Genomic DNA, 18430 nt, shown 5'->3' with positions numbered 1-18430 from the left:
TTATGTTTTGAATAATTTAAAGGGTTAAGTTCAACTGCATCGATCTATTCACATCATAACTTTTCAAAAAACACTGTAATCATATAGATTTACTTAAAGTTAAACTAGATTCTATCTAAGATTTTTATTTATTGTCCTGTCACAGGGTTGATATATCTTAAAAAATTAAACCACCAACTATTCCCCCACTTCACTTAAAATCTAGACATTCCTAGGCCCTATTTTTACTAAATTAAATGAAATTTTCTGTAATTACCTTATTGCGTAGCCTATATAAGGCTTATGTCAACGTTCTAATTATTCTTGAAGCCGTAGACAGGTGAATACTGTACATGGTACTTGGGACAGATCCTGAGCAGCTGCCTTGAAATAGTTTTGCCGCAGTTTTTAGGACTTTGCCGGAGTTTTTAGGACTTTGCCGTTGGTACAGGAGCTACGGCAAAAACCCACTTGATTTGCCGGAGTTTTTTAAAAGTTTTGCCGTAAAAAAACTCCGGCAAAGTTTTATGCAATGGAAAACTCCGGCAAATTTTTTTTTGCCGTAGTTTCTGATTTTTTGCCGTAAAAAAACTCCGGCAAAAGTTTTATGCAACGGGGCCCAGGTGGGTGTTTCATAAAGCTGTTCGTAAGTTAAGAATGACTTTAAGAACGACTGGTGATCCTTTCTTTTGGAAAATGGTATATTCATTGGTGATGGATAAGCGCGTAAGAAAGGTTCATCAGTCGTTCTTAAAGTCGCTCTTAACTTACGAACAGCTTTATGAAACACCCACCAGTATAATTTTAGGCATTGTGATTAATCACAATATATCAGACATTTAATTTTGCATATTGCACTCTAATGCATAAAATGTGCACAAAATTTGTTATTGCATGGTTCAGGAGACAGCTATTCCCATGCAGTGGGAACACTAAAAATGACATGTAAATGACCCATTTTTATGTGTTGTAAAGGGAACTTCAATGGGGGTGGAAGAGCTGGAGAAATTCATAAAAATTAGTTCAGAAATCACTAACATTCTTAGCATCACTTCTTTTATCATATTTCCTTGAATATCTACCTGGGAATGAATTTCACTTTTCCAAATGCTAAATCTTTGAAAATCTTGAAATATTTCAAGTCAAAAGATTTTTTTTTTTTTGGGGGGGGAATACTTTCTTCACTTGCTCAGATGTATAATAAACATGAATAAGAATAAACAGTTTAATCAAAAGGTACACATTAAGGCATTTGCCTCAGAGCAGCTCTAGTGTCAGTGCAGCATCATTCTGAAAGAAACATGTGCACTGCTTTGACATCAACACTGGTTCAATGCATATATAGAGTACCGAAGTGTGACGTCACTGTCATGACAATTAACCAGCTGGTTCTAAACAGAGTTGCAGCTGATGATCGTCTATACACATTTGTCTTTGCAAAAATTACCATCTGAGGTTGCAAGCGATGAAATTCTGTTAGCAGCCATTTTCTCCTTCATGCACATGTACATGTATGAGAAACATGCTCCAAATTCATTTGTTTAGAACCAGGCCACCATGACACCATGGTAACTGACGTCTTCGCTTCGGTACTCTTTTGAAAGAACAATTAATTCATGAATCATGTCTGCTGATTATACAAAAAATCGAATAAAGGCTTCCTGAATATTAAAAAAACACTCACTCGGGGTTACGTGTAGGCAATCCAAAATTCAGATCACTTATTTAGAAGCCACCACAGTCAAGCATGTAAGTCTTTATCGTACCCTAATAAATGATTATAGTCACTTGGAAGCTTGAAGTTATACGGATTCACATGCATAGGGTCTTTCTTTGCTTTGAACGTAGTCAAATTGAAAGCTTTGCTCAAAATGCTTTTATTCTCTTTCACCACCACATCTTCAAGAGAAAAAGTTGTAAATTTGTTTGTAAGCAAGAGAGACTGAGTGACAGCCATGTACGTCTCCCTGGCCTCATTGTGGTACAGTTTCAAGACGAGCCTCTTTGACAACATGCGGAGTAATGTCGGAAGTCCGACCACAGCAAAGCCCACTGCTGTCAGGTTGACGATTGTCTCTGTGTTGACGACATCATTGTCTAATGCACTGGAGATGAAGTCAGGCGCAAGGTACAGTCCAACTGCTGCTGTAGCGTAGAACGACAGGGTCACGAATCGGAGCATGGCCTGCCCACGCACTTCATAGATGAGGCGATTTCCATCATGCTTCTGTACAGAGATACCCAAGTTGTCACCAAGATAAGCCTTGGAGATGCGACTACCTTCTTGATCTCTAAAGTCTGTGGAGGAGGATGCTTGCCGAACAGGGACGATAAAGTAAGGATGTAGCACCTGCTCCCACTGCCTTGTTTTATCCTTTTGAAAGAGGAAATTAAACAAGTTCAATGTACATGAAAATATCAACATACCTGTATTTTCCACTTGTAACAAGCTACATGTAAAGACAAAGGGGAACAACTATTCAGCACTCCCAATTAAAAAGAAAAAATCTAGAGAATTATGAAATTATTTGGTAGGTAGTTGGCCATCATCAATCACATTGAAATTATGATTGGTAACTTGATTTAATGTAACATTTATAACCATTAAATAAGTGTATTAAAGTCAAGCAACAGCTGTACAAAAATGTGTTTAATCATGTTCAGACACTGCAATGATCAAAACATGAGCATTTCCTTCGAAAATTAACTTGTGGTTTGCTCATAATTATCAGAAAAGTACAGAGATCTGAAAATATATATTCCCAATTAGAATTATATGTATCACACTTTGAAAAAAAAAGTAATATGAATGGGTAGGTTGAAATTCAGTACATCTAATTATTCACTGAGAAAAATTATGAAAATTTCATCAAAATCTGAAACAAATAGTCATTACATTTTAAAGTTTAGCACTATTTTGTGAAAACAGTATATGCTCACCATCATGATTATGCAACATTTTTACTAATGATGTCATGTCCCCACTTTCTCTTTTTCTTATGTCATATGTTTAGTTATTTTGAGAAATCATTATTATTTCATGTTTTCATACATGTACAGGTATGTAGGACTATGTCTTCCTTATAACAAATTATATTGCAGCAATTATTGTATATAAATAAGACAATTGTGACTTCTATTTTTTTATTATAATAATTATTTATAATCACGTATTAAATTTTAGTATTTGTCAAATAATAATTTTCAAAACAGCATTTTGTAACTTTGCTTATCATAACTACGTCATAACGAAGCGGTTGAAGGGTCAGACCTATTGTACATTTTCTTTGTTGCCAAACAGATCGAGGGATCTACACGAGATCGTTCTGGTAAGAAACCTTCGATTTTTTCGCATTTTCATTCACCAATTTTTTGAAACCTTCACACACATTAGGGGTAAGGTGTAAAAATACATAGGAGTACCTTTAGAATCCAATGTCATGAATCGATTACAAGAGCAACCTCCTATTCCTAATTGTTGCTGCCGTTGTGCAATGATAGCAATTTTGTCGCCCTCTACGTTCGTGAACGAATTAATATAGGGAGATGGATAAAGGATAGGGGGGGGGGATAGCCCCGTAAGGAGTACGGGTACACGACTTGTCCAATATGGTTGATGCCCGGGGGTTGATGTATAAGAGAGAGTGGCAGCAATATTAGATGTATAATGAGAGGACTTATAAAGGGAAGATTTATGAAGGGATCAATGAGGGGGCTCATGATGGAGGACATGTGCAAAGGTATATAATCATGTTGATGATGTTTATGTTTTGGTTAAGGAATGATATACGTTGATATGTATACAGGGATACTGGGAGATTTTTATGTTATGGATATGAATACTTATACTTGGATACTATTGGATACATGGATACGTGGATACTTGGATACTATTGGATACATGGATACTTGGATACGTGGATACTTGGATACTATTGGATACATGGATACTTGGATACGTGGATACTTGGATACGTGGATACGTGGATACTTGGATACTATTGGATACATGGATACTTGGATACGCGGATACGTGGATACTTGGATACTATTGGATACATGGATACTTGGATACGTGGATACGCGGATACGTGGATACTTGGATACTATTGGATACATGGATACTTGGATACGTGGATACTATTGGATACATGGATACTTGGATACTATTGGATACATGGATACGTGGATACGTGGATACGTGGATACTTGGATACTATTGGATACTTGGATACGTGGATACGCGGATACGTGGATACTTGGATACTATTGGATACATGGATACTTGGATACGTGGATACGCGGATACGTGGATACTTGGATACTTGGATACGTGGATACGTGGATACTTGGATACTATTGGATACATGGATACGTGGATACGCGGATACGTGGATACTTGGATACTATTGGATACATGGATACGTGGATACGCGGATACGTGGATACGTGGATACTTGGATACTATTGGATACATGGATACTTGGATACGTGGATACGTGGATACGCGGATACGTGGATACTTGGATACTATTGGATACATGGATACTTGGATACGTGGATACGTGGATACGCGGATACGTGGATACTTGGATACTATTGGATACGTGGATACGTGGATACGCGGATACGTGGATACTTGGATACTATTGGATACATGGATTGGATACGTGGATACGCGGATACGTGGATACTTGGATACTATTGGATACATGGATACTTGGATACGTGGATACGCGGATACGTGGATACTTGGATACTATTGGATACATGGATACTTGGATACGTGGATACGTGGATACGCGGATACGTGGATACTTGGATACTATTGGAAACATGGATACGTGGATACTTGGATACTATTGGATACATGGATACGTGGATACGCGGATAAACTGATACGTGGATACTTTGGTACTATGAAGGAACATCAAGGAGTTCCTGATACTCTAGAACATGGAAGCCACATAAAGAAGTACATGATACTAAAAGAACTTTTAGAACGAAGCATCACACACCCTAATTACCCTTTCTGCCAGATAATTTACATCGTTTTTAATTTGTATTTTTCTTGAGAGAAAGATAGAAAAGGGTACTTTAGTGAATTGTTCCAAATTGGCTGCTCTCTTTATAGCGAAACATGTATCAATTGCCTAAGCCCATATTATTACAATTTGACCTATAAATTTTAATCCTTTTTAGAATTGATTTTATTTAATTAAGTTGATTTCAGTAAACAAAACATAAATAAACTATTTGGATTATTATAGATTTTTCAGTAAAGGCTAATATAATAACATGTACGAATATGCAGCTTATAAAAGGTGAAGTCTATACCCAAAAAATTATTGATTTGAATCAGTAGAAAAATAAGTAACAAGCCAATTTCATCAAAAAATATGTAAAATAAGAAAGTTATGCCTTTTGAAGTTTTTGCATATATTACGCAAACCAATTACAATCATGTACAACTCAGCGATAAGTAATAAGACACGAGCAACAGGTAACAACAAAATAGTAAGAAAGGGGATATTAAGAACGATATACCACACTGAGACGTTTTGGTTATATTGAAATAACCAATCAATTTCAAAACATGTCGCATAGAGACATATTTGACATGGTTACAATTCGACGATTAATTTCACCCCGTCCTGCTTGTGATTGCAACGAGACACATCGTATAGGGCCTACATCACAATCCCTTTTTTAAACAAATTAATTTCATTCAGGGCTATGTCTTGTTGCGCTTTTATCTCGTTGTTTAAAAAGCGCTAAAGAACCAATTTTACTTAAACACTTACAGATTCGGTCATCGGATTTAAGCAGTCATTCCTACTCCCTGGGTGTATCTTAGCCATTCGTCAATGTGAATGTCTCGTTCTGATTAGGAATTATCTAATATGAGTCGTTCTATTTATCATTTTTAACTTAAAACTAGAGATTTGATAGTTCAAAATTGACCTGATAATTAATTTTTTTGTCCGATTTTTTTAAGAAAGATGTGAATAAGAAGTAAAGGAGTGAATATAAAGTTTTGTGAATGAGTTATTGCATGAATATATGGCATACATTGTATAATTTATTTTTTTTTTCAAAAATTATAGAAAGAATGAACTTGATGAAGAGAAAAGGAAAAGAGGGAGAAGAGAATGAAGAAAAATAGGAATAAGAAGTAAGGGAGTGCAATAAAATTTTTGTGAATGAGATACTGCATCATTGGCATATAAATTACTTATTTAAAAAAAATTATCTTCCTACTTATACATCCAGAAGACTTTCAAAAGAGCATGGAGTACTAGAACTGCATTTGTAACAGAACATCGGCATGCAATGACGCCTTTGATATAATATTTCGTTTTGAGCACAAATTGGATTTGACTTTCATTGGTTGGTTATTATGTGAATGTCTCGTTCTGATTATAAATACGAATAAGTATTAGTCCTATATGACTCGTTTTATTCTTAATTCTTTATTATGAAATGTAATTTCTAATATTTCATGAATTTATACCTAGATAAAAATTGAATAAAGTGACCGGTTTATGAAAAGACATGACTTTCTTAGCGCTATTTGAAGTGGTGAAGAGGAATGTTATCTGACTAAACTTAGTGATTCGAGTGCAAAGCGCGAATAAAAATATGTTATAGGGCCTATTGCGATCAGAAATTTCATATTTTGATCACGTTTTGTATATACACAATCAGTCCGAAGCGCGTTTTTTGTGTGGAAATCGTATTTTGCTCCTGTGTCCCGGCGTCCCGACAAACCCTTCCCGGGACGCCTATTTGTCCCGTATTTCAGAATATTGAACAAAATGTAGTTAATACATTTAAAAGTGGCGAATTTTCATTAAATAACCAACAGCTGACGAAGCAGGGACAACAATTAAATCGATAACTTTAAACTTTTGCAAGTTCTGCGGTGATTTCTTGCTAACCTAATACATTGCAAACGAACTGGCCTCCTGCCTGTGTGTGGCAGGCTACTAGCTAGGCATGGAGGATCGAAGCAAATTCTCAATGGTGCAAACATACAGTTTTTCCACCAAAATAATCACAAAATCGGCGGGAAATTCTTATAATTATACTATGGATTCTCAGATTAATGATTTGGAGATGTAATCGGAGGAACATGTTATTGACTTTTCATAGATCTAGTTGTTTCAGCTCTCCTTTTGAGTCTTGGTGTGCACGATGCCGCGATGTTTCATCTAATTCTTAAGTTTGACAATATTTTTTCACTTTGAAATTTTATTCATTTCTAAAACATTTTATGTTTAAAATTTTGAAAATACATTAAAAAACACCAAATAAAATTATGATTTTTATTAGATGATTGGATTTTTTTGTTTACTTGAAGTTTGAACTTTCCCTTTTTCTTTATTTTATATATACCCTATCCTTTCTGCTTGCCTTTTTTGTTCCATCTATCTTTCTTTCCTAGACATTTTCTTTTCTCTCTCTCTGTCTGTTCATTTTTCTTTCTTTCCTTCTTTATCAAATATACTTTTTTATTTCCTTCATTCTTTCTTTCCTTATAATTACCTTGGCATCCTTCTCTCTTCGTCTCCTGTTTCTTTTCGTTCTTTCTCTCCTTCCATTATTTTCTCTTCAGTTTTTTCGTTCTCTCCTCCTAGCTTCATTCTTCCCTTCCACTCTTTATTCCTTTCTTTATTTTTCCCTTCTTATTCTTTTCCCTTATTTTTACTTTCTTTCTTTTGTTTCTTTCTTTCAAAGAATGAAGGAAACATGTTTATTTCCTTCATTCTTTCTTTCCTCCTTCTTTTTCTCACCTTTCCCCCTTTAATTCCCTCCTTTATTTTGTCTTTCAGACATTTAGTAATCTTCCCTTCCTTCCTTTCTTTCTTTCTACATTCATTTCAAAGAATGACGGAAACCTTTTTTTTATCTCTTTTATTATTTCTTTCATCCTTCTTTTATTCTAACTTTCTGTTATTTTTTCTGTTTTCCTTTATTTTCTTTCCTTCCCAATCATCTCTTTTCTTTCTCTCCTTCATTCTTTCGTTCACCTTCCCTTCTAATTCTTTATATTTTTTTTTCAAAAGTCTTATAATTATACTATGGATTCTCAGAAGCCCACACTTTGTGTGGGCTTCTTTGTTGATCTTCGTTTGTCAATTGTCCCGTATTTCATTTTGTGAAATCTGGTCACCCTGGACTCTCCCTTCCTTTCCCCCTTTCCCACAAACATCCCAGATGCCCGGCCGTATCCTCGTATCCACGTATCCTCGTATCCATGTATCATCGTATCCATGTATCCACTTATCCTACGTATCCACGTACGTATCCCAGTAGTATCCACGTATCCTCGTATCCATGTGTATCCACGTATCCATGTATCCACTTCTGTCTCAAAGACTTATTAACTAAAGTTCTGAAAAAGTACGTCGTATCCATTGTTTTTCTCGTTTTAAAATCTAGAGATTTTTGTAATCGATTCATGACATTGGATTCTAAAGGTAAGCCAATACATAAAATCACCACCGGCACCATTTACTTGATTTTTATCTTTAAAAAAGTTAGATGGATTTCCTAGGGAAATCCATCTTTTTTTTTTTGGTGAGTCTCTTACATAATGGCAGGTGGTTCAAGGCTCCATGAATGATGATGATGATGAAGAAGTATGTCAAAATATAAAAAAAAAACATCATCATGCCATGGAGTCCTCAACGCTCAAGGCTGTCTTCCGCTACTTGAAACATCTACCGGTACGCGCACACTTACCGTGATCAGAACATTTCCACGGGAGATGGTAGGCGTGTATGCACAACTCACTCGGTCTCGGTGGCCAAGCGATGATAGGGGGTGGGCTTGGCCGCAAGTCCAACGTTGACGTTTTTGTACTTGTAGACATGACGAATATTGTACTTTAGCCTGCCTCAGATTAAAACATGATGAAGCAATCCGCTGCAAAGGTTTTAAACAGTACTTATTCATCCTTGTTTTTCAAGTCTTATCTGATTTTCAAAAAGCAGAGTAGTAACTAGAGCTCACATTTTGCTCATGGGAGCTGCCATCTTGGTTTATTTGGCAAAGTGAATGTCTCCATCTTCGGCTGATGAAGAAAAGGTTTCTCGCAGTGGATCCACAGCTCAAAAATAAATTTCCCGAAACTGAATCCCAAATTTCCTGAAATTCATAGATATTTCCTGGAATTTTCAAGTTTGATTTTAAACGAAAATCGGGCCATAATACAGCGAGAATAAATTCGGCCTAGGTGGCCCTAATCAAGGATTTTAGCATTTTTTTGTTCACGCCCTCTTTAAATAAAAAGGAACAAAATTACAAATGCAAGCGCGGAGCGCGAGCGGAAATTTTGAGCTACGTATGGCTGTAAAACATTATTAAAATGTCACCTGAATATCATGAATATTGATAGCTTCTACGTTTAATTGTTGTTTAATTGTAATTTTCGGATTTCCCGAAATTCATGTTTCATTTCCCGAACCTTTTCTGGAAAAAGTCAAAATTTCCTGAAATTTCCCAAATTTCGGGAAAAGTGGAAACACTGGTTTGTCGTAAAAATAGCAGAAAAATAGTAAACAAAATATTGGTGAAGGTTTGAGGAAAATCCATTAAAGATTAAGGAAATTATTAGAAATTTGAATTTGGGGTTTGGGGGCTGGTAACGTCATGAACGAGCAGCTGCCCCATATGTTATGTAATGTAAAATGCATAGATTTCAATTTGGCTCGTGATGAATTATTTTTGTTTTAAGAACGGGTGTGAAAGAATTTATATAGTAAATGCACAGTAAAAACAATTTCAAATTTTCTGAGAAAACCTTTTCCATTGATTTTTCACCATTTGACATGTCGGAAGGCGCATGTGACGTCACAAATCAAATAATTAAAATCCTAATAACTGTTCTATTCATCCGGGAATATTTATTTAAGCATTTTGTTCTGCTATTATTACAATAAACTTTTTGTCAGTTAATTTGGTTTTATATCGGGTTTTGTTCGGTTTGGTTCCCGGGTTTAGTTTATTTAATTTGTTTAGTTTAGTTCATTTCAGTTCAGATTTGTTTACTTTAGGGTAATTTACTTTACTCTACAGGATCGGAGCGGTGATATCTATTTTGGTGATTATCCAAATTGTTATCCTCCCTCCCCTCCAGGATGGGACCTAAATAGTTTTCTTGCGTTTTCCATTTTTTTCATTTGATAGGATTTATTACATATTCCAAATTCAATAATAATTTGATGAAAGGTACAATTCTAATTTAAAAGTCTTTTATTTTTATAGGCCTATATATGAATAGTAAGTACAAGTAAGAGAGCCGTTGGTATTTTACAATCACTATTAATTTGTTTATTTTATCATCTGAAGCAATTTAATTCCATTTCCCCCTATAAGTGTATATGATAAGGACTGGCACACGGTGATTGATTCATGAAGAACCTCTCATTTCAGAAGATTTTTTTTCATTTTATGCTATGGATGATGATAAGAAAAGATGAGGGTCATTGCTTCGATTTCCTAATCAGCCAAAAATTTTGGGCCAGATATGGTTATCAGGCAAAATTTATAAAAAGTTGAAAAAAAGTGGCAAGCGAGCAAAAATTTAGGTCTTCTTTAATACAAAAATCTATCATATATCATAATTATTTCACCATTCGTTCTTTGCTTTTCTTTTCTTTGCTTTAAATATATATATATAAAGGAGAAAACAAAATGATGATCGAAGGGTGAAGTGCCGTTGAAATGTGATATTACTCTTTGAATAATTCTAAAAAAGCCAAGATTTTTGCTCGCTTGCTTCACTCTTTTTTTGTCGGCTTGCAGGCTCGATCGCCTCTAGGGTTGTTTTCTCCCGTACGGTCTTAAATCAAATTGGTTGCGCCAAAGAATCATGGAAAAATGTAAATGTTTATAATCAATGTTTTTACTATTTCTGTACACACTACAACATGCAGTTAAATCCATATAATAAATACTGTTAATAGAGGACTTTTAAAAATCACCCAATCGAGAAGAGTCAATTAAGTCATGGTCTAGTATAGCAATGCCATTGATACACTTCCCATGAACACTTGTGTTAGATCATTTAGAAAGTGCCATAAAATAGGCCTATTCATTCAATTTCTCGGTGTTACCGTTGATAACAAGCTTTTCTATAAATACCATGTGAGATGGCATTATCAATATCGTCGTCATCACTGCTACATTCAGCCTGGCTACATTTTGTCATGTTATACCGAGGTTTTGGGGTTTTACCTGACTGATAAGAAAGCACGAATGCCTGTGAGCAAGCAACCAGGGGACCGACGGCTTAAGGTCCTCTCCAAGGGACCTGGTAATGAGGATCTGCCTTACCAAAGGGCACTAGCGAACCACTTGGGAATCGAACCCGGGTCACCGGAATCCGAAACCCCCGCTCTACCGACTGAGCTATCCTCAGATCTTACCATACTTGAATTATGGGATAATGGGGCCGGCAGCATCCATCAAACCCTTTTAGACAGACTATCATTACTGCAAAAGAAGTCCGTTTGTATTATTCATAATCAGCTACTCGTTCTCACACAGACCCACTTTTGATTTGCTTAACTTAGGCCTATATGTTTCACAAGGCCTACTAAAAACATCGTAGTATATAGGCCTACTCGATATAATGATTTAGAATAGGCCTATTTAACTTTGAAAAGGTGTCAAAACTTCAGGCGAAATGGATGCAAATTAGGCAAACTCTCAGGTGATATTGAATTTTGATATTTCAAAATTTTAATATAGGCCTAACTTTTAATCATTAAAATCATAAGTAGGCCTATACTAACAATAGGCAATTTTTACACATCTCCTCTTCCTCGGTATGGAAGCGGGATTACAATTTGATGTCTTAAATTGTAGAACCAAAAGAAGGGAATTTATAAAATAATTGTACTGGGACATACAATCTAAAAATAAAGAAAACCAAAGTTTTCCAGAGAGATATATAGTCAAGGCCTATTCCCAATCCGCGTGCGGCGACCATCGCGCGAGCTGGGCCGCCGAGTCGCCCAATAGCGACATCAAAAGGACATCAATCGCATGATCTACTGCACTTGCTTTGATGACGTCAGTTTGAGTTTCGTCGGCGAACTTCGTACTTCCTGGCAGAGCTCACAGCAGTAACTTGCCACTTTTTAAGAATAAGACAGGAACTTTCTGAACATTTTGAACGAACCTCCATTTAAGTTTTATCGAAAAGACAATTGTCTCTACATTGGTAAGCAAACTTATTTCTTTCCCTATTTTTTCTAGTTGATGTGAGTTACAGCAAGACCATTCTGGCGTCGCAACTCGCATAGCTCGTAGCGTAGCCCGCATTCAGGCATTGGCATTGATTGGCGAGCCATTTACTCTGGACCCACACATTGAAGTTTTTGTGGTAGATCGGCGGTCATGATGTAGGGACCTCGGCTCTAACATTAAGTTATGCTTTATTTTATTGGACAACCAATGAAAATTGGCATTGCCATTGTGAGTTACATCCACTGCACTGTGAATAACGTAGACGAGGTCGTCATAGGCAATTTCGCTCATTGTCACTAGTTCAGTTTTAGTCACTCATTCAATGAACAAGGTTATAATCACTCATTCAATGAACAAGGTTATAATATAACCTTGTTCTCAGTTATATCTCCATGTGTGACAAAATAAAGGTGGCAATGTTTGGCTTATTTTCTCTTTTTCTTTGGGGCAAATGCTTGATTTTTTTACACTGACAGTTTCCATTAGACCTGTTAATTCATACCGCTTGGCTCTTATTTAAATTTGATTCTTTATATCATTTTTTCTTAATTAAAAATAGAGATAAAAAAATGAAAATTTTCTTGCCATATTACTTTCCACCAATAGAGGGCGTACACAAAAATATGCCCAAAATTCAAGTTTTTGAGCGCTCTGGTGAATACAAAAATTATTCCCACATTACTAATGATAAATAAATTAAAACTATATGGAAATAAGTAATTTTGGTCACAAAAGTGATATTTTAATGATTTTTTAAAGTGTGTGCTCTATACAGCATTGGCATACCATAGTCCTACCTGTAGATTCTCCACAGGCTAGATGGTAGCAGTGAACAAGTGGTTTTAGTTTTGACAAAATAGAGTCAAAAATATTTGAAAAGACATCCAGCAGGCATCAGTCATTGAGTCTTGACTCCTCAGATCAGCTCAGCCACACACTACATCAGACAACGCGCCGAGCACATGAAAATTACAGGCACAACATATGCAACAGTTTTATGGATTAGGCCTATTCGCATTCACTACATTTTATGTAAAATTCACTTAAATTGTCTATGATTACCGAACATGCCGAACGATAAAAGTCCCTTTCCTTTAATTGTTTGATCAAGTGCTTCTTTTACTTGTTTAAATTAGAGTTAGACTTTATTTTGTGATGAAAACAAAAAAATACATTTTCTTGATGTTGAGATCAGTGCTGTTCCACTTTGGGGACAGCAATTTTTTGCCTAAAGAGGGCGCGCAATGTTTCTTCTTCTTCAGGTTATATCTGCCTCCTTTATGGCTTTAGCCTTGAGAACTCCGTGATGATATTTACAAATATTTTTACATACATTTTTTTACCACTGACTACGGAGCCTTGAAACCCTTCCCATACAGCGAGACCTATACACCTGGATGGATTTCCCTAGGAAATCCATATTTAGAGGGTGAAATTGGTTTGTATCTATTTATTTTATTTATCTACGAACCTTCCTACGCCTCCTACATATGAAGGTGTAAAAAGTGTGTCAGTTTAAAACTTGAAAAATTATAGGTTTCTTACCAGACCGATCTCGTGTAGATCTCTCGATCCATTTGTAAACAACAACACAAATACAATAGGCTTGAACCGCTTCGTTATGACGTACCTTCGATAAGCAATGTTACAAAATGCCGTTTTGAAGAACAGTTTATAGATAAAAATTATTATTCAATAAATAATGAAATTTAATACATGATTATAGATAATAATATAATAATTTATAATCAAGTTTCAAATTGAATTATTTGACTAGCTTCATGATGATGTACCGTAGCTGAGCTACTGCATATTATGAGGTGCCAAAGAGCTCAGTTTATAGAGTTATTTATAGAATTTTTTTTATTTAACAAATAATGATTATTCATATAAAATTCACATTTCAGTTCTAAATAATTATTATCATTTTGCAATAAAATAATAACTAATTTCACTCAAAAAGTTTGAAAAATAAAATCAGACAATTCTCCCTGTGACAAGCCTTGTTAACAATTTCCATCATTGTGTGCATTTGTGTGTTTGTTACGAATTTATAACAATGGATATTATTCCATTGAATAATAAACCTATTACTGAATTTTGACATTGTAAAAAAATTGAAAACTTGACTAAATATTTACTTGGAGCAGTAGATTTAAAGGTATTGTTTAACTTTGTGAGCAGCCGATTTAAAAAATTCTCAAACAAAGTTGAAACATGTGTACCAGTGCATGTATTAGAACTAATAAACCCTGAAAACAACAATTTTTGAGAATGAAAAGCTAGAACTACAAGGCAAACCCAGATTTTGTAAACAGGCGTCTTATAGACGCCTAAATAGTGTATGGGATGAAATTAAGATGGTGTTTCCGGTCACTTTATATTTCAATTTTTGAAGCACTAAATAATTATTTTTCGAACGCAATTTTTTCTGGGCTTCATTTTTGTAACATATCCTAGACACAGGTGACAAGTGTGACCTTCTAGCTCAGATTTTTAAAAAGTCAAACCAATGTTAAACAATCACTTTAATGGTGGGTAGACATAATGACAACCTTGGCCGTAAAGCGGTGTAGCTCAAGATTGTGGATCCAGAGAACATGTTTGAGATTTGTAGGAGTTTTCTTCCCTAATTTTTTTACTTAAAGTAGACACCCGAAGAATCAAAAGTATTTTATTATACCTTTTTGTGGTCATCATTGTAAAGGGGAAGTATTACTAATCAGATATATAACTTCACTTTTCAAAATAGTGATTAGAGTTTGCAGAAATCAGCTTTTAAAAAAAGTGATTTATTTTCATGCCATATTTCTGCCTTCCACCGGTCCTCTTGCGAGCTCAATCTGAGTGACATCACACAATGAGCGTGAGCAGCTGAGCTGACAGCAGCCCATTGAAGACGATCTTTCCAATCAGCGTTTTTGCTCTTAGAATTGTTTATTCCTCACAAGATTGGTCTTGTTATATAGATAAAAGTTTGAATTTACTGAACAGTGAAATAAAGTGCACATTTAACGTATTTTGGTAACCGATATTTAGCTTAGAAAAAATGACTTTTTTTTCAAGAAATATATTTGTATAAACAAAGCATATTTTCACTTAGAAATCACACTTGTGACAAATTAATATTATAATCAATATAAAGCATAGACATTCTTCGTCACGACTGAAAAAAAATTATGAAATTTCATTACGTAACAAAGTCAGGAACCACAAAATAACACGGCAATATCCATCGCAAAATGATTGAAATTGCAGTTGAATTGCCGAAACATGATTAGCCCACAGCGGCGAGCGGACTTTGTTTCATATATCTTAAAAGAAGGAAATGGTCTGTGGCCAAACGTGTTGGCCATTGTTTTGTCGTGTGCGAGGACCCTGGTTCAAAACTCGGATTAATTTGGGTATTTTTTTTTTATTCCTTCTCGTCCCTACCCAGCTTTTTTTCTCTTTTTTTCTTGTGAAATCCTATTCAGACCTGTATTTATCAAATCTTACTTAATTGCTGCTTTTGATTTTCAAGTTCTTGATTAGATTCTACTCTTATTTGGGATGGGAGGGGTAGAGGATGAGTTAAAAGTCAAGTCCACATCAACTAAAAATTATTTGAATAGAGTAATTTCCCTTGTTGTTTTTACTCAAAACAGTCACAAAACAATGATATGCAAATTAGTGTTGTCACTCACATCACATTCGTTTCTAATTTTTTGTGGCATTTTGTTTTTTAATTCTTTGCAGATTTGAGTATAGGAAACTCTTCATCCGATCACAGTAGGTTACATTTACGGAACTGTAACTCTAAATGTTATTTGGAGGAATTAAAATCCCTCCGAAAAATTTTCAGAAAATAATTAGAAAATTAAATATTTAATCTACATGTCATGTAAATATATCAAACAACAAAATACAAAAGAACTTAGTGCGTGTGACATAATCGGTTAGTGTAATTTGCACATCGACACAGATGAGCATATCGTTTTATAAATTAGGCAAAATTTCTCAATGTTAAAATAGTAATTATATAAATTTGAATCAAAGTTTTTATGAAATTTCCTGCAATATCTTATTTTTCTTTAAATTCAAATTAATTTTTGATTGTGTGGACTTCTCCTTTACTCTTAATGTAGGGAATGCATAGCAATATTTATCCAGAAACAAAATTGTCTTAGAATATGCAAATCTGTAATTGGGCACATGTTCACTTTTCTTTCATCCAGGCCACTTCCTCACACCCACCAGGCTTACAGTCTTAGAACAAAAAAAATGATGAACCATCACACAACAGCACACAACATTCAGTGCTTCACAATAAATATTTCACTTCTGTTCATACATGTACATGCAATAAATATTGTGGAAAACAAATAAAAGGCGTACCCATATTCAAATACCGTTTAAAAGGACAAATATATACCTTTCGAGAAAAATCAGCACGTTAGATATCTGATAACAAAACACAATTATGGGGCACTGCAAGAAACTTATGTTCCATTGCAAATCAAGCGTAAGTCTTAAATTCAAATTCAAGCGTAATAAGGTCGAGTTGCAATAGCAATTCAACTACATGTACATGTTTGTCTTTAATCAAAGGACTTACCCTTGATTTGGGACGTGTGATTGATTAGAAAATTTCTTGCAAAATGCCCTAATAACATTAAAATTGTTCTTTCGTTTTAAGTTGTGTGTTCTTATTTTCGACAAGCTGTATTCCTGTCCAAGTCAAATTTTTTAGTTCTCTCCAAAACTGCTCAAAAATGTTTCCAAGATCGATAAAGATAAATTTTCTGTTGCATCATTATCAGTCCAAAACTTGCACCGTAGCTCCTGGAAAGAGTGAAGAAAAAAATGGCTATATCCAAATCATAGTAAGAGGACATGATGGAATCTCCCAGATTGAAGTAGCGAGCAGAGACCAGAAGTCACCAGAGTCAGCGAGTGTGCAGATCTGTGTGTAGAAGAGAGAAAAAAAAAAGAAATAATGTAAATAATCAAATCAAAGTATGAATTTCATTATCTTGATGATTGATGACGTGCGGTGGCATGTAATTCCCGGTCAACAACAAATAATAGTAGGTTTAGACACCTGAAAAATTCCACTCACAACACTGGTGCTCTACCTCAACGCTCAAGTGATGTTTGTGTAGGCCCGCTCCACTCTACTTCACTACCGCTTAGCGGTAGTGAATCACTTGAGGTACGGTACTCTGTCATTACAAAGAGTGCATTTATCTTCATTGTTTTATGTTGAAGGCATTACGCATTCATATATGTAGAAGCACTCTAATCAGAAAGAAACACCAGACTCTAGTTTTGGCCAGGAATCAGCATGATCAGGGTAACCACTGCTGAAAATTTGTCTTGCTTCATGACATCGGCATTATGGTGATATAATTCTGTGTATCTGGATGTATACGATACAGGGCCCTCCTGAGCATAAACGAATTGGGTACTAGACCTGTGTATAATAAAAACTTAAACATTTGGCCTTATCGTGAAAACATTCGGCCTTATCGTGAAATTTGGTGTTTGTGCGCTCGTTGTGTACAAAGTCAATGGGAGTGGATCACCGCCGTTGACGAAATAAACGGCAGTGAATGGACTGGTGACAAAAACTACGATAATGCCAAACATTCCTCTGAAACAGCATATTTTCAGCCATGGTCCATGCCAGTGCTCCTAAATAATTTAATCGCCTGAGTCCTGACCAGTTTATTTAGAAATCTGACTGAAGAAAAATCTGCTGGAATTGTGCAAAAACATTATTTCTAAAATAAAGACTTTTTAATTTTAATAGTAGTCATGCCAAAATGCATGATTCTAAAATTATATCAGATCTGTATCTGTCATCTGACCTGAATGCATCGTCAGAACAAGTAGGGGAAGGCGGGGTAAGTTGTGACAGTTTTTGCTTTTTGCATGTTAGAATTGATATGATTAATAATCTTGTCGAAATAAGTACCTTGCCTTTAAATTTAATTCTTATGAAATATTTTCTACCTATATATAACTTTCTATCCCCATACTGTAAGTCATCGTGACCTTTGAAAAAAACGATGTCAAATGGCTCAACTTGCCCCATATATGGGGTAAGTTTGAGCCACCTTCTGGGGTAAGTTGAGCCACAAAAACTATGTACAAAATGTATGAGGGGAGAACCAGCATGTCAATTTTTGTTTAAAGTCTTTTCACT

General features: G+C 35.2%; 2 protein-coding genes across 2 annotated transcripts in view; one reads left to right on the top strand and one right to left on the bottom strand.

Moving 5' to 3' along the window:
- Window positions 1–1109: 1109 nt before the first annotated feature.
- Window positions 1110–9024, bottom strand: LOC121407576 (transmembrane protein 70, mitochondrial-like). The gene is made up of 2 exons (XM_041598717.1): window positions 8728–9024; window positions 1110–2353 (listed from the first exon to the last, which is right to left on the bottom strand). Exons 1-2 carry the CDS (start codon window positions 8938–8940, stop codon window positions 1721–1723), a joined length of 846 nt encoding a protein of 281 aa, XP_041454651.1. The 5' UTR covers window positions 8941–9024; the 3' UTR covers window positions 1110–1720.
- A 3045-nt stretch (window positions 9025–12069) lies between these two features.
- Window positions 12070–18430, top strand: part of LOC121407575 (palmitoyltransferase ZDHHC3-like) — a 101578-nt gene continuing 95217 nt past the window's right edge. The window contains exon 1 of the mRNA XM_041598716.1: window positions 12070–12214. The gene's annotated coding sequence lies outside the window, so the exon portion shown is untranslated. The remainder of the gene's footprint in view (window positions 12215–18430) is intronic.

The sequence above is a fragment of the Lytechinus variegatus genome, chromosome 2 (genome assembly GCF_018143015.1).
Source record: "Lytechinus variegatus isolate NC3 chromosome 2, Lvar_3.0, whole genome shotgun sequence".
Classification (NCBI taxonomy): domain Eukaryota; kingdom Metazoa; phylum Echinodermata; class Echinoidea; order Temnopleuroida; family Toxopneustidae; genus Lytechinus; species Lytechinus variegatus.
The sequence above is the reverse complement of the archived record's forward strand: the minus strand, read 5'-3'. Positions and strand labels throughout refer to the sequence as shown.